Genomic DNA, 26,016 nt, shown 5'->3' on the forward strand with positions numbered 1-26,016 from the left:
ATGTTGTAGAGCATGAACCTACACGATCGGGTCCCGCCTTGATGTTAGTGGAGAACGACAGGGTGTTGTCCAGGATCATGCCAAGGTTCTTAGCACTCTGGGAGGAGGACACAAGGGAGTTGTCAACCGTGATGGCGAGATCATGGAAGGGGCAGTCCTTCCCCGGGAGGAAGAGCAGCTCCATCTTGCCGAGGTTCAGCTTGAGCTGGTGATCCGTCATCCACACTGATATGTCTGACAGACATGCAGAGATGCGATTCGCCGCCTGGTTATCAGAAGGGGGAAAGGAGAAGATTAATTGTGTGTCGTCTGCATAGCAATGATAGGAGAGACCATGTGAGGATATGACAGAGCCAAGTGACTTGGTGTATAGCGAGAATAGGAGAGGGCCTAGAACAGAGCCCTGGGGGACACCAGTGGTGAGGCGCATGGTGCGGAGACAGATTCTCGCCACGCCACCTGGTAGGAGCGACCTGTCAGGTAGGATGCAATCCAAGCGTGGGCCGCGCCGGAGATGCCCAACTCGGAGAGGGTGGAGAGGAGGATCTGATGGTTCACAGTATCAAAGGCAGCAGATAGGTCTAGAAGGATGAGAGCAGAGGAGAGAGTTAGCTTTTAGCAGTGCGGAGAGCCTCCATGACACAGAGAAGAGCAGTCTCAGTTGAATGCCCAGTCTTGAAACCTGACTGATTAGGATCAAGAAGGTCATTCTGAGAGAGATAGCAGGAGAGCTGGCCAAGGACGGCACGTTCAAGAGTTTTGGAGAGAAAAGAAAGAAGGGATACTGGTCTGTAGTTGTTGACATCGGAGGGATCGAGTAGTTGAGTATCTGGAGCATCAGCATTTGTGGGTTCGATTACAAGCTCAAAATGGCCAGAAACCAAGGACTTTCTTCTGAAACTCGTCAGTCTATTCTTGTTCTGAGAAATGAAGGCTATTCCATGCGAGAAATTGCCAAGAAAATGAAGATCTTGTACAACTCTGTGTACAACTCCTTTCACAGAACAGCGCAAACTGGCTCTAACCAGAATAGAAAGAGGAGTGGGAGGCCCCGGTGCACAACTGAGCAAGATGACAAGTACATTAGAGTGTCTAGTTTGAGAAACAGATGCCTCACAAGTCATCAACTGGCAGCTTCATTAATAGTACCCGCAAAACACCAGTCTCAACGCAGTCAGCAGTGAAGAGGTGACTCTGGGATGCTGGCCTTCTAGGCAGAGTTCCTCTGTCCAGTGTCTGTGTACTTTTGCCCATCTTAATCTTTTGCTACTCTGCCTAGAAGGCCAGCATCCCCGAGTCACCTCTTCACTGGTGACTTTTTTCCCCTCATTAATCTACAATTTCATGGTATCCAATTGGCAGTTACAGTCTTTTCCCATCGCTGCAACTCCCCCTTACGTACTCGGGAGAGGCAATGGTCGAGAGCCATTCGTCCTCCGAAACACGACTTGTACACATCACGGACAAACTGAAATGGTCCACCCACACAGACAGCATGGTGAAGAAGACGCAACAGGAGGCTGAAGAAATTTAGCTTGTCACCGAAAACACTCACAAACTTTTACAGGTGCACAATTGAGAGCATACTGTCGGGATGTATCACTGCCTGGTACGGCAACTGCTCCACCCACAACCGTAAGGCTCTCCAGAGGGTAGTGAGGTCTGCACAACGCATCCCCGAGGGCAAACTACCTGCCCTCCAGGACACCTACACCACCCGGTGTCACAGGGAGGCCAAAAAGATCATCAAGGACAACAACCACCCGAGCCACTGCCATTTCACCCCGCTATCATCCAGAAGGCGAGGTCAGTACAGGTCATCAAAGCTGGGACCGAGAGACTGAAAAACAGCTTCTATCTCAAGGCCATCAGACTGTTAAACAGCCATCACTAACATTGAGTGGCTGCTGCCAACATACTGACTCATCTCTAGCCACTTTAAGAATAAAACATTGGATGTAATAAAATTATCACTAGTCACTTTAAACAATGCCACTTTATATAATGTTTACATACCCTACATTACTCATCTCATATGTATATACTGTACTCTATACCATCTACTGCATCTTGCCTATGCCGCTTGGCCATCACTCATCCATATATTTATATGTGCATATTCTTTTCATTTCTTTACACTTGTGTGTATAAGGTAGTTGTGAAATTGTTAGATTACATGTTAGATATTACTGCAAGGTCCGAACTAGAAGCACAAGCATTTTGCTACACTCGCATTCACATCTGCTAACCATGTGTGTGACCAATAACATTTGATCTGATTTGATCTTGACACACTGCTCGCTTTACCCGGAAGTCAATGTGTCGGAGGAAACACCTTCCAACTGGCAACGGAATTTAGCTTGCAGGTGCCGGGCCCACCACAAGGAGTCGCTAGAGTGCGATGGGACAAGGAAATCACGTCTGGACAAACGTTGTCCCCTAACCCAGACGATGCTGGGCCAATTGTGCGCCACCTCATTAGTCTCCAGGTCAAGGCCGACTGTGGCACAGCCTGGGATCGAACCCGGGGCTGTAGTGATGCCTCAAGCACTGCGATGCAGTGCCTTGGAAAGCTGCGCCACTCCGGAGCTGCCATTGATCATCCTTGAGATGTTTCTACAACTTGATTGGAGTCCACCTGTGGTAAAATCTATTGATTTGACATGATTTGGAAAGGCACACACCTGTCCAAATAAGGTCCCACAGTTGGCAGTGCATGTCAGAGTAAAATAAATAATAATGAGGTTGAAGAAATTGTCCGTGAGAGCTCCGAGACAGGATTGTGTTGAGGCACAGATCTGGGGAAGGGTACCAAAAATGTCTGCAGCATTGAAGGTCCCCAAGAACGCAGTGGCCTCCATTATTCTTAAACGGAAGAAGTTTGTAACCACCAAGACTCTTCCTAGAGCTGGCCGCCTGGCCAAACTGAGCATTCAGGGGAGAAGAGTCTTGGTCAGAGAGGTGACCAAGAACCCAATGGTCACTCTGACAGAGCTTCAGAATTATTCTGTGGAGATGGGAGAACCTTCCAGAAGGACAACCATCTCTGCAGCACTCTCCAATCAGGCCATTATGGTAGAGTGGCCAGACGGTAGCTACTCCTTAGTAAAAGGCACATGACAGCCTGCTTGGAGTTTGCCAAAAGGCACCTAAAGGACTCTCAGACCATTAGAAACAAGATTCTCTGGTCTGATGAAATCAAGATTAAATTCTTTGGCCTGAATGCCAAGCGGCACGTCTGAGGGAAACATGATACCATCCCTAAGGTGAAGCATGGTGGTGGCAGCATCATGCTGTGGGGATGTTTTTCATTGGCAGGAACTGGGATTGAGGGAAAGATGAATGGATCAAAGTACAGTGAGATCCTTGATGAAACATGCTCCAGAGCGCTCAGGACCTCAGACTGGTGTGAAGGTTCACCTTCCAACAGGACAACGACCCTAAGCACACAGCCAAGACAATGCAGGAGTGGCTTCTGGGACAAATCTCTGAGTGGCCCAGCCAGAGCCAGGATTTGAACCTGATCAAACATCTCTGGAGAGACCTGAAATAGCTGTGCATTAACACACCCCATTCAACTTGACAGAGCTTGACAGAATCTCCAGAGAAGAATGGGAGAAACTTCCCAAATACAGGCGTGCCATGCTTGTAGCGTCATACCCAAAAATCTTCAAGGCTATAATCACTGGTGCTTCAACTAAATACTGAGTAAAGGGTCTGAATACTGACACTACCGGTTACAAGACTTAGAACACCAACTCATTCCAGGGTTTTTCTTTATTTTTACTATTTTCTACATTTGTAGAATAACAGTGAAGACATCAAAAGTATGAAATACACATTTGGAATCATGTAGTAAACAATAAACGTGTTAAACAAAAATATATATTTGAGATTTGAGATTCTTCAAATAGCCACCCTTTGCCTTGATGACAGCTTTGCACACTCTTGGCATTCTCACAACCAGCTTCATGAGGTAGTCACCTGGAATGCATTTCCAATTAACAGGTGTGCCTTGTTTAAAGTCAAAGAGGGATTTCTTTCCTCCTTAATGCGTTTGAGCCAATCAGTTGTGTTGTGACAGGTAGGGTTGGTATACAGAAGATAGCCCTATGTGGTAAAATACCAAGCCCATATTATGGCAAGAACAGCTCAAATAAGCAAAGAGAAACGATCATTACTTTAAGACATGAAGTTCAGTCAATACGGAACATTTTAAGAAGTGCAGTCGCAAAAATCATCAAGCGCTATGATGAAACTGACTCTCAATGGACATTAGACCGGTGGAAATTTGTCCTTTGGTCTGGAGTCCAAATTGGAGATTTTGGTTCCAAACACTGTGAGACGCTATTTGACCAAGAAGGATAGTGAAGGAGTGCTGCATCAGATGACCTGGCCTCCACAATCCCCCAACCTCAACTAAATTGAAATGGTTTGTAATGAGTCTATTCTACTCTGCTCTTATACTGTGTTCTGTTCTAATCTACGCTGTTCTGTTCTACTCTGCTCTTATAATGTGTTCTGTTTCTACTCTACTCTGCTCTAATATAATGTGTTCTGTTCTACTCTACTCTGTTATAATATACTGTGTTCTGTTCTACTCTACTCTGCTCAAATCTACTGTGTTTCTGTTTCTACTCTACTCTGCTCCTAATATACTGTGTTCTGTTCTACTCTACTCTACTCTACTCTGTTCTAATATACTGTGTTCTGTTCTACCTACTCTGCTCTAATATACTGTGTTCTGTTCTACTCTACTCTGCTCTAATCTACTGTGTTCTGTTCTACCTATTCTGCTCCCTAATCTACTGTGTTCCTGTTCTCTCTACTCTGCTCCTAATATACTGTGTTCTGTTCTACTCTACTGTGCTCTAATCTACTGTGTTCTGTTCTAATCTACTCTGCGCTAATATACTGTGTTCTGTTCTAATCTACTCTGCTCTAATACACTGTGTTCTATTCTACTCTACTCTGCTCTAATCTATTGTGTTCTGTTCTACCTACTCTGCTCTAATCTACTCTGTTCTGTTCTACGCTGCTCTAATCTACTGTGTTCTACTCTACTTTGCTCTAATATACTGTGTTCTGTTCTACTCTACTCTGCTCTAATCTACTGTGTTCTGTTATACTCTACTCTGCTCTAATCTACTGTGTTCTGTTCTACTCTACTCTGCTCTTTGTTTCTGTTCTACTCTACTCTACTCTGTTCTAATATACTGTGTTCTGTTCTACTCTGCTCTAATATACTGTGTTCTGTTCTAATCTACTCTGCTCTAATATAATGTGTTCTGTTCTAATCTACTCTGCTCTAATATACTGTGTTCTATTCTGCTCTACTCTGCTCTAATCTACTGTGTTCTGTTCTACTCTACTCTGCTCTAATCTACTGTGTTCTGTTCTCCTGCTCTAATATACTGTGTTCTGTTCTAATCTACTCTGCGCTAATATACTGTGTTCTCTTCTAATCTACTCTGCTCTAATATACTGTGTTCTATTCTACTCTACTCTGCTCTAATCTACTGTGTTCTGTTCCTCTACTCTGCTCTAATCTACTCTGTTCTGTTTCTACACTGCTCTAATCTACTGTGTTCTACTCTACTCTACTCTGCTCAAATATACTGTGTTCTGTTCTACTCTACTCTACTCTGCTCTAATCTACCGTGTTCTGTTCTACTCTGCTCTAATATACTGTGTTCTGTTCCTAATCTACTCTGCGCTTCAATATACTGTGTTCTCTTCTAATCTACTCTGCTCTAATATCCTGTGTTCTATTCTACTCTACTCTGCTCTAATCTACTGTGTTTCTGTTCTACTCTACTCTGCTCTAATCTACTCTGTTCTGTTCTACGCTGCTCTAATCTACTGTGTTCTACTCTACTCTACTCTGCTCTAATATACTGTGTTCTGTTCTACTCTACTCTGCTCTAATCTACTGTGTTCTGTTCTACTCTACTCTGCTCCTAATATACTGTGTTCTGTTCTACTCTACTCTACTCTGTTCTAATATACTGTGTTCTGTTCTACTCTACTCTGCTCTAATATACTGTGTTCTGTTCTACTCTACTCTGCTCTAATCTACTGTGTTCTGTTCTACTCTATTCTGCTCTAATCTACTGTGTTCTGTTCTACTCTACTCTGCTCCTAATATACTGTGTTCTGTTCTACTCTACCTGCTCTAATCTACTGTGTTCTGTTCTACTCTGCTCCTAATATACTGTGTTCTGTTCTAATCTACTCTGCGCTAATATACTGTGTTCTGTTCTAATCTACTCTGCTCTAATACACTGTGTTTCTATTCTACTCTACTCTGCTCTAATCTACTGTGTTCTGTTCTACTCTACTCTGCTCTAATCTACTCTGTTCTGTTCTCGCTGCTCTAATCTACTGTGTTCTACTCTACTCTGCTCCTAATATACCGTGTTCTGTTCTACTCTGCTCTAATCTACTGTGTTCTGTTGTATTCTATTCTGCTCTAATCTACTGTGTTCTGTTCTACTCTACTCTGCTCTAATCTACTGTGTTCTGTTCTACTCTGCTCTAATATACTGTGTTCTGTTCTAATCTACTCTGCGCTAATATACTGTGTTCTCTTCTAATCTACTCTGCTCTAATATACTGTGTTTCTATTCTGCTCTACTCTGCTCTAATCTACTGTGTTCTGTTCTACCTACTCTGCTCTAATCTACTCTGTTCTGTTCTACGCTGCTCTAATCTACTGTGTTCTACTCTACTCTACTCTGCTCTAATATACTGTGTTCTGTTCTACTCTACTCTGCTCTAATCTACTGTGTTCTGTTATACTCTACTCTGCTCTAATATACTGTGTTCTGTTCTACTCTACTCAACTCTGTTCTAATATACTGTGTTCTGTTCTACTCTGCTCTCATATACAGTGTTCTGTTCTAATCTACTCTGCTCTAATATACTGTGTTTCTGTTCTAATCTACTCTGCTCTAATATACTGTGTTTCTATTCTGCTCTACTCTGCTCTAATCTACTGTGTTCTGTTCTACTCTACTCTGCTCCTAATATACTGTGTTCTACTCTACTCTACTCTACTCTACCTGCTCTAATCTACTGTGTTCTGTTCTACCTACTCTGGTCTAATCTACTCTGTTCTGTTTCTACACTGCTCTAATCTACTGTGTTCTGCCTACTCTGCTCCTAATCTACCGTGGTCTGTTCTCTACTCTGCTCTAATCTACTGTGTTCTGTTCTACTCTACTCTGCTTTAATCTACTGTGTTCCTTTCTACTCTACTCTGCTCTAATCTACTGTGTTCTGTTCTTCTCTACTCTGCTCTAATATACTGTGTTCTGTTCTACTCTACTCTGCTCTAATATACTGTGTTCTCTCTACTCTACTCTGCTCTAATCTACTGTGTTTCTGTTCTACTCTACCTGCTCTAATATACTTGTGTTCTGTTCTACTGTACTCTGCTCTAATATACTGTGTTCTACTCTACCCTACTCCTCTCTCGCTCTTTCTTTCTTTATCACGCACACACACACACACACACACACACACACACACACACACACACACACACACACACACACACACACACACACACACACACACACACACACACACACACCATCTTCTCAGAGGGCAAGGGCCTTCATGAGAGGTTGTAGGCATTACCTAGTGTCAACAGGTTATTCAAATAGAGTTGGGCTGAATTATGAAGTAGCCTTGTAGATCCCGTCAGAACCAGTCAACCTGCCATGTGCCCCTGCAGGCCGGACATGATGGGAAAGACCAATTACAGCTGATCAGCCAAGCTCCCTGGGTCGATGGAAACTTGAAGCATGTCTAAATTGGATTGGAGTTTCTAGTTTCCGCCAAGAGTGTGCACGTCGAGCTAAGAGCGTGCACGTCGAGCTTAATAAAGAAAACACGTGTGCCAAACATCCCGAATCAGACAAACCATGACTTGTGTTAGATTTAGAACCATAAAACAACTAGCGCCGCTTCCTGTGAACACACACACTCCGGGCCCTATCCTGTATGGTCGTCAGTCTGTTGACAGCCAGATAATGTGATCAGGAGAGTTACGATCTGAACAGCGACACAGCTTTCTGGCCCGAGGACTGACATACACACACACATACACACAACTGCACACATTACAGGACAATTCACCAGTTGTTGGCTGGAAGCTAAGGAATGAAACTAGGAGTTTATTGTGTGCTAAATGGCTTTTTATCAATAATGGACATTATCCGTGATAGGGTGTAGACCCTGGTTGAAGCCCACAATAAACTCCTAGCTTCCAGGCCTACAGAGGAGCAGACAGAATGCTTCCCAAACTAACCAGAATGCCACTTCGTTTGTGATGCACTTTGTCACAGTAATTCATGGATTAAAATAAAGTTAAATAAGAATATGAAAACAAATAAAGGAGCAGGTATCCAGAACAGGCTGGAGCCCAGCAGTACCGACAGAGACCCGTCTGAGTCTGGGTCATCATCGCTAGTTCTCTGGTTCCCTCTTGTTGTCACATCAAAGTCCTGGGGCCTCCATCAGGCACCAAACCAACCCTTCACCACACCAGAGTCCCGGGGCCTCCATCAGGCACCAAACCAACCATTCACCAGACCAGAGTCCTGGGGCCTCCATCAGGCACCAAACCAACCATTCACCAGACCAGAGTCCTGGGGCTTCCATCAGGCACCAAACCAACCATTCACCAGACCAGAGTCCTGGGGCCTCCATCAGGCACCAAACCAACCATTCACCACATCAGAGTCCTGGGGCCTCCATCAGGCACCAAACCAATCATTCACCAGACCAGAGTCCCGGGGCCCCCATCAGGCACCAAACCAACCATTCACCACATCAGAGTCCTGGGGCCTCCATCAGGCACCAAACCAACCATTCACCAGACCAGAGTCCTGGGGCCTCCATCAGGCACCAAACCAACCCTTCACCACATCAGAGTTCCGGGGCCTCCATCACGCACCAAACCAACCATTCACCACATCAGAGTACCAGGGCCTCCATCAGGCACCAAAGCAACCATTCACCACATCAGAGTCCCGGGGCCTCCATCAGGCACCAAACCAACCATTCACCACATCAGAGTCCCGGGGGCCTCCATCAGGCACCAAACCAACCATTCACCAGACCAGAGTCCTGGGGCCTCCATCAGGCACCAAACCAACCATTCACCAGACTATCGTAAACACAGCATCATTTGTTTCGCCTTCTGACCAATTATTTTCTGTGATTAAAAAAACATTCTGTGTTTGTGTTGAATGGGTCTATTTCATGTCAGAAGGTAATGTAATAATCTCCAGCTGTCATTATGGCCCCGTTTTCCCGCACGCCAAACTCCATCTGATCCCTGTTATGAGAACCAGACATCTCTCCACATAGCACCGCAGACCCTCTCCCCACACCCGTGCAGCGCGAGACACAAAACCGTTTTACTTACAGAAAGCCTCCAAATTAATAACGGAAATGTCAGCTTCAACCGAGAAGGAGAGAGAGATTCATGGATATATTTTAAATAGGCTCTCCAGATGTTCCGAGTTTGTCTCGAGTGAAATATTTGTCCAAGGATTCCCCCTGTCCTTTAAATAAAATTATATTACCACTCTCAACATTATGTTGCCACGCGAGCTGAAAAAGATAAAATAAATATGGAATATGAAAGACTATAATGGATTCGCTTAAAAAAATATATATATTATTTTGTTGACAAACTAACATCTCATTTATTTTGTTGACAAACTAACGTCTCATTTATTTTATTGACAAACTAACATTGAATTTCAGAATCTTTTTCCGTTTTAAACACCTGTTATTTTAGATGAAATATCACACGTGTAAATATTCTCTAAAAGGCTGTTTTATTATGTGTGGTCATAGTTAAAACAGAGCATGGCTTTCTATGTCGGGAAACTGTAAATACTGTTGTTCACATTAAAACAAAATAGTAGTGTATTAAAAACATTCTTCGTTTAGCTTAAATCAATCGTATAGTTGGGTGCCTTTTAGGAACGAGTTATTCAACAAATACAAAAGACGTTGAATGTATTTCACTATTTGGAATAATAGACAAAATACAAATAAAAAAATTGAACGTGTAGAAGATGTAATTAAACCAACACACCAAACAAATGGAGCAATAAATGAATTATTCACCCCTTTTTAACAATTAAAATAATTATTTTCATAACTCCAGGTTGTTTCATTAAAATCTGAAATGTACCAAAAAAATTAGCAATATCTTACTCAATGGTGTTTTAACAGTGCACCTAATATGGCTGTCTAACTGTTTGTTTCAGTCAAGAGGTGAGTCTAAAAGCTGTCCAAAAACCCAGACAAAAGGAGAATGCACTGAAGAGTATCAGATGCATTGATAAAATAGAATGATGACGCAATTAGAAAAATGTAAAATACCAAAGAAATACATAATGAGAACTGATACTTGCCGTCTGTCGATTTGAGTGTAATGTTTAGTGTTTATTTACTTTGAGACAGAGGGAGAGGGAGAGAGAGAGAGAGAGAGAGAGAGAGAGAGAGAGAGAGAGAGAGAGAGAGAAGAGAGAGAGGAGGAGCATGAAAAGGAGGAAAGGGAGGAGAGAGGCAAGCGGAAACTGCGGGGCCGTTAACATGGATTTAGATGCATAGTGCGCGCGCCACGGAGCCATGGGAACTCACCGGGTCAATTAGCTGCGTCGCACAGCCACATGAACAGAAGGCAGACAGACCGGGGGACTCGCAGAGCCCCTGGGTGAAGCGGAAAAACGGAACAGCGCGCGACAAGAGTGCAGCCTTCAGGACCCCAGAGAAAGGAGACTAACCGCCTCGCGTCAGGATGCAGGGGTCTGAGCTCACGAGCCCACGCTTTCTCGGTGGAAGCACTGGTCGGTAAAACGATAAAGAGGATGAAGGAGGAGAACGGGAAGGACTCGAGCTCACTGGGAGACACAGAGACGGAGACAAGCTCCAATCGGCAGGAGACAGACAAACACGGTCGGTCAACTTTAACCCGCGCATCTCTCTGCTTTACACACGCACTATTCTGCGACTAACTTGAATAAAAAGTCATCTTTTTTTAAGACAGAAACAAATCTAGATAGTAATGTAAAAATAAAAACATTAGTGTCTTTGCTTCTTCTGAGAAGCACTGTCCAAGTAGTAAAATAGAAAACAACAACTTGTTTTGTGGCTTTGTGTTGATTTTCTAGGACTATTGATGACACATTCCTAGCGTTTTTCACTTCAATGGTTTGTCAAATTGATGTGTTTTAATTAAAGGAAACAGCTGAAAGCTTTACACTTAAATGGAATCAAGCCAGCAGCATTCCGCATGTTCAGGATGCAACAGTTCTAATTTATCAACAATATAGAATGTCTTAAACTGTTCCTTCACTCAAAAAGATTACCCAAACGACCAGAGGAGGAAGGCTGGTAACACGCCAAGAAGGCTGGGAGACTGCGAATCTGAGCCGGGAGAGAAGAAAGGAGAAGGCCGGGAGATAGTGACTCTAACCCGGGTAGAGAGGAGAGAGATGTCCGGGTGGAGCTCCAGGGTCGGATCTGTGGACTAGGTTTCATGAGATCGGGACAGAGATGATTATTACCAAAGCGGGCAGGTAAAACTGACCCCTTCACACGCCTACCAAACTGTCAAATTACAGACCTTTACACACGCTAGCTAAACTAGGTAAAACTCAGACCTTTACACACTAACACACAGTAGCCAATACACTACAATATGGACTACACACTAATCAAACTGTTAATTAATCTGATTTACAGTATGAGGATAATACACATTGGTCAGGAAAGAGGGCCATATTGCAACAAGTCACTGATGTTGCACTTGCAAAAACAAAAACATTTTCTATACAGGCCTATAGCCTATTATACAGGCCTATAGTCTATTATACAGGCCTATAGTCTATTATACAGGCCTATAGTCTATTATACAGGCCTATAGTCTATTTTTACAGGCCAATAGTCTATTATACAGGTCTATAGTCTATTATCACAGGCCTATAGCCTATTATACAGGCCTATAGTCTATTATACAGGCCTATAGCCTATTATACAGGCCTATAGCCTATTATACAGGCCTATAGCCTATTATACAGGCCCATAGTCTATTATACAGGCCTATAGCCTAGTATACAGGCCTATAGTCTATTATACAGGCCTATAGTCTGGATTATACAGGGCCTATAGTCTATTATACAGGCCTACAGTTTTATTATACAGGCCTATAGCCTATTATACAGGCCTATAGTCTATTATACAGGCCTATAGCTTATTATACAGGCCTATAGTCTATTATACAGGCCTATAGCCTATTATACAGGCCTATAGCCTATTATACAGGCCTATAGCCTATTTTACAGGCCTATAGCCTATTATACAGGCCTATAGTCTATTATACAGGCCTATAGTCTATTATACAGGCCTATAGCCTATTATTCGATTGCTGTGTATGAAATCTTTACATTGGCTGTATCTACAAATTAAATGTACAATTTTGTATTTATTTATTTTATTTTACCTTTATTTAACCAGGTAGGCAAGTTGAGAACAACTTCTCATTTACAATTGCACCTGGATTTACTGCAGCCTTCAAACTATTGAATGTTTATTTAATTTCACCAATAGAAAAAATGTTTTTACACAGTTAAAACAACAACAGCAGTATGTGTAGGAGGGGGAAAAGGCGAAAGGGCTTGTCGAGTATTTATTTTGCAGGGTCAGTACTACTACGTAAAAACTAAATGGGGATACTTTTTATCATTTTATAAATGGCCATTGGAATTTTTCGAAGTATTTTAGGGTTGTATTTTTTCATAGTGTTTTAGGGTTGTATTTTTTTTATAGTATTTCTATAACTTTATATTCGTTGACTCTTATCATATAATTAACAGTGTACATGCTTTATTCCTCAGGAATTGGAGCTCTGTTATTTTGTAATTACATTTGTGGTAATTTTGTAATTTTAATTTCTTTGCATATTCTTTAACATTTTCATAACAGTTTCATAAAATCACATGTTATTCTATATAGGCTAAACATTTCATGACTTGTTATAAATTATATTATCTCTGTTGCTGCAAAGTTCGTTTTAAACATTTGATAGTCCTTTTTATGAGACGAGTAATACATCTCGTCAGAATGCCCTCGTGGCCTCAGAGATTCACCTTGACTGAGGGTTAGGGTTAGGGTTTAGGGGTTAGGGTTAGGTTAGGTTAGGCTAACCCTAACCCATATTCACTTGACTGAGGCCCGTAGCCTCTCTTTCACTGGTGTTACATTTCCAACAAATTTAACTGACGCACTAGTTGATATTGAATAAAATTATGGATTGAATTAAATACGCTATTATATGATAACAATTTTTGCTCATTTATCCTACTTTAAACTCTGTGTGTGTTTTCTACAGGAGGATGTTCCCGTCCTTGCGCGTAAAGGTGCGTAACTTGGACCCGTGCCAGCAGTACTACATCGCCATGGACGTTTTGCCCATCGACTCCAAACGATACAGGTAGACCCTAAACGTATATGTAACCTACAATTGTAAATTGAACGAAAGGAAATGGTCTCCTATTTTAGAAACGTACTTTAAAACCAGCGCATTATTGCATCAATAGGTCTTTCCATTGTTTCCACATTTCTCTCAAATGAAGCTGCAAATTCTACTATATTTTTGTACTGTAAATCAAGCATTTTACCCAATATACACGCATTTAACGAGCATAGGGTGACAGTAGTGGTGCTTGGGTAAAATCACCGTGGGAGCCAAGCTAGGGGAAAAAAAGCCATATTACAACCAATGTGTTTTGATAAATGCGTTGTTTGCTCTATAACCTGTTCGTTCATATGCCTTGCCACGGTGATAGACCTAAGGCTGAGGCAATGCGTTTCAAGTTCTAATGTCACGTGCACAAGTACAGTGAAATGCCATTCTTGCAAACTCAAAACGCATCATTGTAATAAAGAATAAAATGTATTTAAAAAAATACAATTAAAATTAAATAAAGATAATTAAGAATTAGAAATATGAAATACACAATAAAGTAAGTAAGTAAGTATACTATATCCAGGAAATATTTAAACATTCAGTTCCAATACCATGTTTAGAAGACACAGTGGCAGAATAAATTCCACCACACCTTCGTTTTATTACAAAACCAGAGCGACATCTGTCCAGCGGAGTCCACAAAGCATATGGTAGGAAACAGTCACATGACCTACAGCGGTAAAGCAAGGTTAATATTTCTAACATTTTTTGAACTACTAAACAACTATTGATTTAGAACCCAGGAGAGTTTCCACAAGTCGAAAAGAAACCAGAAGCTGCCTCCCACTATTGCAGCACCACATCACCACCAGCTAATCACCTCTGCATAGTGTAATACAGCCCAACTAAACGATTCCAAAAACTATTTAGAAATCAATTAAGCTCAATACTATGTGCCTGTCCATGGTGCTGCTTGCTGTGTGTGTGTTTAAGTAGAAAAAAACATGTTGACACACCCTACTTGTAGAGAAACGCCAATTCCATCCTCCTCTCTTTCATGTTGACGTAACGGTCTATGACTCTGTCATACAGTACACCCTTTTAGTTTTTGGTGTCCTTACCTACCTGACTAAAATGCTTGCTTGCTTGCTAGCCTAACTTCCTTTCATGGGCAACGATTAGCCAATTAGTTAACATTAGCCTTCTATGTCTCGCTACATATTGAACTTCCAGCCTCTCGGGCCAGGGGCACAATGTTATGAATTTATGGTTGGATCAGAATCGCCTTTTTAATCATTGACCAGGAAGGAGAATTAAGTAAAACCACAAGTACAAATCCCTATCTCCATCCATGGCTAATTTAGGAAAGGGACAATTTTAGCTAGCTAGCCACCAGAGGACAACAACACAACGAGATGCAACAATTCAAGTTTTTTTTTCTGTCAATGAGGTTTGGCTTTTGATGTGATGTGAAATTCCAAACTGGCTTCCCTTAACACTTTTTTTGGTGTGCAAGGACCATTCACAGTTGAGTTCACTCAGCTTAGCTCAAAGCTGATTGCCTATTATTGTATATTTTTTTAATCAAGGAAGACCAAATGATTGCTGGCTTCCCTTGCAACAATTTCATACACATTTTGACCAGACAGCATTAGACAGATGTGCTACGCATACAGAGACAGAGGGGCGCTGTTTCACTCCCTCGGATGCTTTTTCTAGTGAGATACATTCAGCCTCTTGCGAATTAAAGGAAAATTATGAAACACAAAGAGACGAAAGATATAAAATAATGTATGTTTTTTTCCTTTTTTCTTGGTAATTTTTGTGCGAAGCCTGGCTTTCCTTAGCATCCATGAATACGCACCACTGGAGGGTCGAGGGGTATATCAAATACAGCTAGGCCTCTATAGCCTAAATATAGTCACAAAAATGTTTGACTTGGAAAGTCAGTTACTTCATGGCAAACTCTTATGGCATAGCTTTGTAAGGGGAGAACTATGTGGTCACAACTCATTATTAGTCTTTTCACCTGTTGTTAGTGAAGCCAACTTGTCAACTCTGGGTGGACAATAAAGTCAAAGGATATTCTATTCTGATATTGTGTTCTGATATTCTGTTCTGATATTCTGTTCTGATGTTCTGTTCTGATGTTCTGTTCTGTTCTGATGTTCTGTTTTGTTATTCTGTTCTGATATTCTGTTCTGTTCTGATGTTCTGATGTTCTGATATTTTGTTCTGATATTCTGTTCTAATGTTCTGTTCTGGAATTCTGTTCTGATGTTGTTCTGATGTTCTGTTCTGTTCTGATGTTCTGTTTTGTTATTCTGTTCTGATATTCTGTTCTGATGTTCTGATATTTTGTTTTGATATTCTGTTCTGATGTTCTGTTCTGATATTCTGTTCTGATGTTCTGTTCTGATGTTCTGTTCTGATATTTTGTTTTGTTATTCTGTTCTGATATTCTGTTCTGATGTTCTGATATTCTGTTCTGATATTCTATTCTGATATTCTGTTCTGATATTCTGTTCTGATGTTCTGATATTCTGTTCTGATATTCTATTCTGATATTCTGGTTTTGATATTGTGTTCTGATATTGTGTTCTAATATTCTGTTCTGATATTCTGTTCTGATGTTCTGTTCTGATGTTCTGTTTTGATATTCTGTTCTGATGTAATGTTCTGATATTCTGTTCTGATGTAATGTTCTAATATGGTGGAACAAGCTCCCCTCACGACGCCAGGACAGCGGAGTCAATCACCACCTTCCTTCTAACCCCCCCCCCTCCCCCAAAAAAGATATAGATGTACTATTGTAAAGTGGTTGTTCCACTGGATATCATAAGGTGAATGCACCAATTTGTAAGTCGTTCTGGATAAGAGCGTCTGCTAAATGACGTAAATGTAAATGTAAATGTAATATTCTGTTCTGATGTTCTGATATTCTGTTGTGATATTCTGTTCTGATATTCTGATGTTCTGTTCTGATATTCTGTTGTGATATTCTGATGTTCTGTTCTGATGTTCTGTTCTGATATTCTGATGTTCTGTTCTGATATTCTGTTGTGATATTCTGTTGTGATATTCTGATATTCTGTTGTGATATTCTGTTCTGATATTCTGATGTTCTGTTGTGATATTCTGTTGTGATATTCTGATGTTCTATTCTGATGTTCTGATATTCTGTTCTGATATTCTGTTCTGATATTCTGTTGTATTTAGGTATGTGATGTTCTGATGTTCTGTTCTGATGTTCTGATATTCTGTTCTGATATTCTGTTCTGGTATTCTGTTCTGATGTTCTGATATTCTGTTCTGATATTCTAATATTCTGTCCTGATATTCTGTTGTATTTAGGTATGTGATGTTCTGATGTTCTGTTCTGATGTTCTGATGTTCTGTTCTGATATTCTGATATTCTGTTCTGATATTCTGTTCTGATGTTCTGATATTCTGTTCTGATATTCTGATAATCTGTTCTGATATTCTGTTGTATTTAGGTATGTGATGTTCTGATGTTCTGTTCTGATGTTCTGATATTCTGTTCTGATATTCTGTTCTGGTATTCTGTTCTGATGTTCTAATATTCTGTCCTGATATTCTGTTGTATTTAGGTATGTGATGTTCTGATGTTCTGTTCTGATGTTCTGATGTTCTGTTCTGATATTCTGATATTCTGTTCTGATATTCTGTTCTGATATTCTGTTCTGATGTTCTGATATTCCGTTCTGATATTCTGATAATCTGTTCTGATATTCTGTTGTATTTAGGTATGTGATGTTCTGATATTCTGTTCTGATATTCTGTTCTGATGTTCTGATATTCTGTTCTGATATTCTAATATTCTGTCCTGATATTCTGTTGTATTTAGGTATGTGATGTTCTGATGTTCTGTTCTGATGTTCTGATATTCTGGTCTGATATTCTGATATTCTGTTCTGATATTCTGTTGTATTTAGGTATGTGATGTTCTGATGTTCTGTTCTGATGTTCTGTTCTGATGTTCTGTTCTGTTCTGATATTCTATTCTGTTCTGATATTCTGTTCTGATATTCTGTTGTATTTAGGTATGTGATATTCAGATATTCTGTTCTGATATTCTGTTGTATTTATGTATGTGATATTCTGATTTTCTGTTCTGATATTCTGTTCTGATGTTCTGATATTCTGTTCTGATATTCTGATAATCTGTTCTGATATTCTGTTGTATTTAGGTATGTGATGTTCTGATGTTCTGTTCTGATGTTCTGATATTCTGTTCTGATATTCTGTTCTGGTATTCTGTTCTGATGTTCTAATATTCTGTCCTGATATTCTGTTGTATTTAGGTATGTGATGTTCTGATGTTCTGTTCTGATGTTCTGATGTTCTGTTCTGATATTCTGATATTCTGTTCTGATATTCTGTTCTGATATTCTGTTCTGATGTTCTGATATTCCGTTCTGATATTCTGATAATCTGTTCTGATATTCTGTTGTATTTAGGTATGTGATGTTCTGATGTTCTGTTCTGATGTTCTGATATTCTGGTCTGATATTCTGATATTCTGTTCTGATATTCTGTTGTATTTAGGTATGTGATGTTCTGATGTTCTGTTCTGATGTTCTGTTCTGTTCTGATATTCTGATATTCTATTCTGTTCTGATATTCTGTTCTGATATTCTGTTGTATTTAGGTATGTGATATTCAGATATTCTGTTCTGATATTCTGTTGTATTTAGGTATGTGATATTCTGATTTTCTGTTCTGATATTCTGTTGTATTTACGTATGTGATATTCTGATATTCTGTTCTGTTCTGTTGTATTTAGGTATGTGATGTTCTGATATTCTGTTCTGATGTTCTGTTCTGATATTCTGTTGTGTTTAGGTATGTGATATTCTGATATTCTGTTCTGATGTTCTGATATTCTGTTCTGATATTCTGTTCTGATGTTCTGTTGTATTTAGGTATGTGATGTTCTGATGTTCTGTTGTGATGTTCTGTTGTATTTAGGGTATGTGATGTTCTGTTGTGATGTTCTGTTGTATTTAGATATGTGATGTTCTGTTGTGATGTTCTGTTGTATTTAGGTATGTGATGTTTTGATATTCTGTTGTATTTAGGTGTGTGATGTTCTGATGTTCTGTTGTATTTAGGTATGTGATGTTCTGATGTTCTGTTGTATTTAGGTATGTGATGTTCTGATGTTCTGTTATATTTAGGTATGTGATGTTCTGATGTTCTGTTGTGATGTTCTGTTATATTTAGGTATGTGATGTTTTGATGTTCTGTTGTGATGTTCTGTTATATTTAGGTATGTGATGTTCTGATGTTCTGTTGTATTTAGGTATGTGATGTTCTGATGTTCTGTTGTGATGTTCTGTTATATTTATGTATGTGATGTTCTGATGTTCTGTTGTATTTAGGTATGTGATGTTCTGATGTTCTGTTCTGATGTTCTGTTGTATTCAGGTATGTGATGTTCTGTTCTGATGTTCTGTTGTATTCAGGTATGTGATGTTCTGTTGTGATGTTCTGTTATATTTAGGTATGTGATGTTCTGTTGTGATGTTCTGTTATATTTAGGTATGTGATGTTCTGATGTTCTGTTGTGATGTTCTGTTGTATTTAGGTATGTGATGTTCTGATATTCTGTTGTATTTAGGTATGCGATGTTCTGTTGTTCTGTTGTATTCAGGTATGTGATGTTCTGATGTTCTGTTGTGATGTTCTGTTATATTTAGGTATGTGTACCACAGCTCTCAGTGGATGGTGGCAGGAAACACGGACCACTCTTGCGTCGCGCCGCGCTTGTACATGCACCCGGACTCCCCGTGCGTGGGCGAGACGTGGATGCGTCAGGTGATCAGCTTCGATCGGGTCAAACTGACCAACAATGAGATGGAGGACAAGGGACACGTACGTCACATCTCTCTTTCTGATCTACAATCATTTAATCTACTGTGTTCTATTACTATTTGACTGCTAATCTATAGGATTTAATTAAACATGGCTGGAATGCTGTTTTAGCCAATCAGCATCCAGGATCCAAACTACCAGGTTTAAAACTACTTTTTATAATCCGGGTAGTGTAGGTACTGGATGATGATTGGCTGGAAGCCATGGTATATCAAACAAGTCATTCTATTACAAACTGGTTACCAACATCATTAGAACAGTAAACAAGTCATTCTATTATAAACTGGTTACCAACATTATTAAAACAGTAAACAAGTCATTCTATTACAAACTGGTTCCCAACATTATTAAAACAGTAAACAAGTCATTCTATTATAAACTGGTTACCAACATTATTAAAACAGTAAACAAGTCATTCTATTATAAACTGGTTACCATCATCATTAAAACAGTAAACAAGTGTAATAATGACAGTAACCAGTTCATAATACAGTAAGGCTCCCTCTGGGGTTGGTGGTATATGGACAATATACCACGGCTAAGGGCTGTATGCAGGCTGTACTCTGCATTGCGTTGTGCATAAGAACAGCCCTTAGCCGTGGTACATCGGCCATATACCACACCTCCTTATTGCTTAATTCTATTCTATCACTGTATTTTTATGGGTCAAGAATAAACAATTTACTGAAAGAGGCTTCGAACTATCTGAGATGAGAAATGTTTTGTTAGAAAAAGGCTACAGTCATGATGAAAGTTAAAATGGCTACAGCTTGGTGATGGTGTCCGGTATGTTTGTCTGGGATTTGGTGGTTGTTATTGGTACACCTGTTGTAAGGTTTGCATATCTTTAATGGCAGTTGGTTGTTATATAATCTTGCATGAAGTTCAGAAACCTCCAAAACACAACATACATGGCCAAAATGCATGTAACATCTATGTTGTGCTGATGGACATCACATTGACTTCGTTCTCTAAATGACTCTCTTGGTTCAGATCATTCTACAGTCAATGCATAAGTACAAGCCTCGCGTCCATGTGATCCGCCACGACCCCCGGCTGGACCTATCAAAGATCCCTCGCTGCCCACTGAGGGTATGGCCAGCTTCTCCTTCCCAGAGACAGAGTTCACCACTGTGACAGCCTATCAGAACCAACAGGTACTTTCTCTCAGCCAGTCAGAACCAATAGGTACTGCCTTACCAATCAGAACTAACAAGCACTTACTGCGTCAGCCAATCAGAACAGCGAATCAGAACAGTCTATCAGAACCAACAGGTAGTTAAAGTTATTGACAATATGATTTATGTATTAATGCTAACACAGTATAATGCATCAGTTGGACTGGCTTCACTGTGGTCTAAACTACACATTCAGTAGAATAGATCAGTTGGACTGGCTTCACTGTGGTCTAAACTAGAAACTCAGTATAATGGATCAGGAGGACTGGCTTCACTGTGGTCTACAACTAGACATTCAGTAGAATAGATCAGGAGGACTGGCTTCATGTGTGTGTCCATGTGACCGTGGTGTTGCCTGTGGTCCCTGCAGTAACAGAAGACTCTCGTGGATTGGCAGCAGCTCTCTTCATCAGGGTCCACTTCACTTCTGCTGAATGCATAATAATATAGAAAGGCACACGCACACACACCATCTGTTCAGGACAGAAACACACACACCATCTGTTCAGGACAGAAACACACACACCATCTGTTCAGGACAGACACACACACACACACACCATCTGTTCAGGACAGAAACACACACACCATCTGTTCAGGACAGAAACACACACCATCTGTTCAGGACAGACACACACACACACACACCATCTGTTCAGGACAGAAACACACACACCATCTGTTCAGGACAGACACACACATCATCTGTTCAGGACAGAAACACACACACCATCTGTTCAGGACAGACAGACACACATCATCTGTTCAGGACAGACACACACACACCATCTGTTCAAGACAGACACACACACACACCATCTGTTCAGGACAGAAACACACACACATCTGTTCAGGACAGACACACACACACACACACACACCATCTGTTCAGGACAGACACACACACACCATCTGTTCAGGACAGAAACATACACACACCATCTGTTCAGGACAGAAACACACACACCATCTGTTCAGGACAGAAACATACACACACCATCTGTTCAGGACAGAAACATACACACACCATCATGGTTTACAAGCTCAGGACAGAAACACACACACCATCTGTTCAGGGACAGAAACACACACACACACCATCATGGTTTACAAGCTCAGGACAGACACACACACACCATCTGTCCAGGACAGAAATACACACATCATCTGTTCAGGACAGAAACACACACATCTTCGTGGTCTGTGACTGTGACAGGCTGTGACTGTGGAAACCATAGCTCCTACTAAACCAAGCTCAGGTCTGTGACAGGCTGTGACTGTGGAAACCATAGCTCCTACTAAACCAAGCTCAGGTCTGTGACCAGGCTGTGACTGTGGAAACCATAGCTCCCTACTAAACCAAGCTCAGGACATATTATTTAGAGACCAGAGAGTGACCAGGCTGGCTAAGGATGGCTGGCTGTCAAACACCATATAAAACCCTGTTACCACTCCCCTGTTCGTGTGTGTGTGTGTGTGTGTGTGTGTGTGTGTGTGTGTGTGTGTGTGTGTGTGTGTGTGTGTGTGTGTGTGTGTGTGTGTGTGTGTGTGTGTGTGTGTGTGTGTGTGTGTGTGTGGGTGCCCTGTTTGACATGGCTGGCTGCCCAGCTGGCTGTAAGGGTTTGTAGTCCCAGAGGGTGTGGCCTACAGTCTCCAGCTCCCAGCAGCCCTCAGATCAGCGCTATAAACTGACTGAGGTTATTGTTGTTTTAACCTCTATGGGACCGGCGGGACGAATTCGTCCCACCTACGTAACAGCCAGTTGAATCCTGTGGCGCGATTTCAAAACCTTTGAAATGCTATTACTTCAATTTCTCAAACATATGACTATTTTACAGCTATTTAAAGACAAGACTCTCCTTTATCTAACCACACTGTCCGATTTCAAAAAGGCTTTACAACGAAAGCAAAACATTAGATTATGTCAGCAGAGTACACAGCCAGAAATAATCAGACACCCATTTTTCAAGCTAGCATATAATGTCACAAAAACCAAAACCACAGCTAAATGCAGCACTAACCTTTGATGATCTTCATCAGATGACACTCCTAGGACATTATGTTATACAATACATGCATGTTTTGTTCAATCAAGTACATATTTATATCAAAAACCAGCATTTTACATTAGCATGTGACGTTCAGAACTAGCATTCCCACCGAACACTTCCGGTGAATTTACTAAATTACGTTCTCAAAAAACATAACAATTATTTTGAATTATAGATACAGAACTCCTTTATGCAATCGCGGTGTCCGATTTTAAAATAGCTTTTCGGTGAAAGCACATTTTGTAATATTCTGAGTAGATAGCTCGCCATCACGGGTTAGCTAATTTGACACCCACCAAGTTTGGTACTCACCAAACTCAGATTTACTATAAGAAAAATTGGATTACATTTGCTGTTCTTCGTCAGAATGCACTCCCAGGACTTCTACTTCAACAACAAATGTTGGTTTGGTTCCAAATAATCCATAGTTAAATCCAAATAGCGGCGTTTTGTTCGAATGCGTTCAAGACACTATCCGAAGGGTAACGAAGGGTGACGCCGGACGATATCGTGACAAAAAAATTCAAAATATTCCATTACCGTACTTGAAGGATGTGAAACGCTGTTTAAAATCAATTTTTATGCGATTTTTCTCATAAAAAAGCGATAATATTCCGACCGGGAGACGTCCTTTCCGTTCAAAGACTCAAAATCTAAAATGGACTCTTCACGTGCATGCGCACGCCCGTCTCATTGTTCTCAGATCGACCACTTACCAAATGCGCTACTGTTTTTCAGCCAGTAACTGCAGAGTCATCATTCAATGTTCTGGCGCCTTCTGAGAGCCTATGGGAGCATTAGAAAGTGTCACGTTACAGCAGAGATCCTTTGTTTTGGATAGAGATGACAAAGAAGGCCAAGAAATGGTCAGACAGGGTACTTCCTGTACAGAATCTTCTCAGGTTTTGGCCTGCCATTTGAGTTCTGTTATACTCACAGACACCATTCAAACAGTTTTAGAAACTTTGGAGTGTTTTCTATCCAAAGCTACTAATTATATGCATATTCTAGTTTCTGGGCAGGAGTAATAACCAGATTAAATCGGGTACGTTTCTTATCCGGCCGTGAAAATACTGCCCCCTATCCATAACAAGTTAACCCTTTTTGGTTACTACATGGTTCCATATGTGTTATTTCATAGTTCTGAGTAAAAAGACAGAAAAACCCTTGAATGAGTAGGTGTGTCCAAACTTTTGACTGGTACTGTAGGTTATATTTTTTCCTGGCCCTGACACCTGCTACAGGGATCACTATGACAAGCTGTGACCTGGGGAAACCATAGCTCCTACTAAACCGGCTTTTCCCAAGCTGTACGCCAAACAAAAATGTGATTCACATTTTCAAATACTCCATTTAGATTTTTCCACGGGGCTGTACATTTGGGTGATGTTTTTCTCACCTGAGTAGCCTCGTTTCACTGCCAAAAACCAAATGAAACCATCTCATGTTCAGCGAAATAACAACACAATGTCAAATTTGTATTTGTATTTATTATGGATCCCCCGTTAGCTGCTGCCAAAGCAGCAACACTCTGTGTGCCTAGTCAAATAATGAACATCCAATCACATTAACCGTTACTCTCTCGCGGGAATTCCACTAACGGTCCATATGTAGCCAAACGTAGCTGCTGCTCATTCCATTTGCTCGAAAATTGATAAATGGTTAAAAAACGTAAGGCCCGCGTCCATAGAGACACATACCAGCTCTACTGGTAGTACTGCAACTACCAGCAGTACTACACCTGCTACTACCAGCAGTACTACACCTGCTACTACCAGCAGCACTACACCTGCTACTACCAGCAGTACTACACCTGCACCTGTTGACGACACAAGTTGTTCTGCTTCCACAAGCACATCCAATGCTAGCATCAGTAATTCTACATTTGTTGTTAGCCCAGCTAGCATGGACACTGACAGTTGTGAATCTGATGCAGCCGAAGAGCTACTGCCCCCTTACCCGGGAAAGCACCGAACAACAGACAGGGACGTTGGACCATCGAAGAGGCGCAAAATGATGAGAACTACATTGATTTGGGGGTTCACATATACACTACCTGTCAAAAGTTTGGGGTCACTTAGAAATGTACTTGTTTTTGAACAAAAGCAATTTTTTGTCCATTAAACTGAATTGATCAGAAATACAGTGTAGACATTGTTAAGGTTGTAAATTACTATTGTAGCTGGAAACGGCTGATTTTTTATGAAATATCTACATAGGTGTACAGAGGCCCATTATCAGCAACCATCACTCCTGTGTTCCAATGACACGTTGTGTTACCTAATCCAAGTCTAGCACTTTAAAAGGAAAATTGATCATTAGAAAACACTTTTGCAATTATGTTAGCACAGCTGAAAACTGTTGTTCTGATTAAAGAAGCAATAAAACTGGCCTTCTTTAGACTAGTTGAGTATCTGGAGCATCAGCATTTGTGAGTTTGATTACAGGCTCAAAATGTCCAGAAACAAAACACTTTCTTCTGAAACTCATCAGTCTATTCTTGTTCTGAGAAATTAAGGCTAATCCATGCGAGAAATTGCCAAGAAACTGAAGATCTCGTACAACACTGTGTTCTACTCCCTTCACAGAACAGCGCAAACTGGCTCTAACCAGAATAGAAATAGGAGTGGGAGTGGGTGCACAACTGAGCAAGAGGACAAATACATTTGAGTGTCTAGTTTGAGAAACAGACGCCTCACAAGTCCTCAATTGGCAGCTTCATTAAATAGTACCCGCAAAACACCAGTCTCAATTTAAACAGTGAAGAGGCGACTCCGGGATGCCTCCCTTCTAGGCAGAGTTCACAAAGCTGTAGCTGAAACCATAGCTCCTACTAAACCATGTAGGTCATATTCCTAACCCTCTGTCTGTCCTGATTTGTTGTTTGTGCTGTCAGATCACCAAATTGAAGATTGACAGGAACCCATTCGCTAAGGGCTTCAGAGACCCAGGACGGAACAGGTAAACAAACACAGATATAAAGTGTCTACATCACACCATTTTCTCTATATAGTTCACTATTTTAACACTTCTGAATACTCTCTCTGTGTAGGGGTGTGTTGGACGGCCTCATGGAGTCCTATCCCTGGAGAAGCCCCCTCAGTCTGGAGTTCAAACCATTTACTCTTCAGCTACAAGGTGAATGGCTACAGACAGACACACACAGACCTATTCCGACATTAATTATTAAAAAAGTAAAACTAAGAACAATTCTGTTAACTCAATCACAGAGATTTACATTGTATAACTCTATGTATGGTTGTTAATCTAACTCTAATTGTGGTTGTTAATCTAACTCTAATTATGGTTGTTAATCTAACGCTAGTTATGGTTGTTAATCTAACTCTAGATATTGTTGTTAATCTAACTCTAGTTATGGTTGTTAATCTAA

The 26,016-nt window shown here is 40.8% G+C and overlaps 1 protein-coding gene and 1 pseudogene across 1 annotated transcript in view; both read left to right on the top strand.

Moving 5' to 3' along the window:
• LOC123724076 (lysophosphatidic acid receptor 4-like) overlaps positions 1 to 9,215 on the top strand; it is a 189,944-nt pseudogene extending 180,729 nt beyond the window's left edge.
• Positions 9,216 to 11,527: 2,312 nt separating this feature from the next.
• LOC123724077 (T-box transcription factor TBX22-like) overlaps positions 11,528 to 26,016 on the top strand; it is a 15,952-nt gene continuing 1,463 nt past the window's right edge. The window contains 7 exon segments of the mRNA XM_045686994.1: positions 11,528 to 11,609; positions 13,421 to 13,522; positions 19,222 to 19,396; positions 20,390 to 20,468; positions 20,471 to 20,553; positions 25,522 to 25,586; positions 25,678 to 25,763. Of these exon segments, the coding sequence (XP_045542950.1) occupies positions 11,587 to 11,609; positions 13,421 to 13,522; positions 19,222 to 19,396; positions 20,390 to 20,468; positions 20,471 to 20,553; positions 25,522 to 25,586; positions 25,678 to 25,763 (613 nt within the window). The 5' untranslated portion in view covers positions 11,528 to 11,586.

The sequence above is a fragment of the Salmo salar genome, chromosome ssa09, assembly GCF_905237065.1.
Source record: "Salmo salar chromosome ssa09, Ssal_v3.1, whole genome shotgun sequence".
Lineage (NCBI taxonomy): Eukaryota > Metazoa > Chordata > Actinopteri > Salmoniformes > Salmonidae > Salmo > Salmo salar.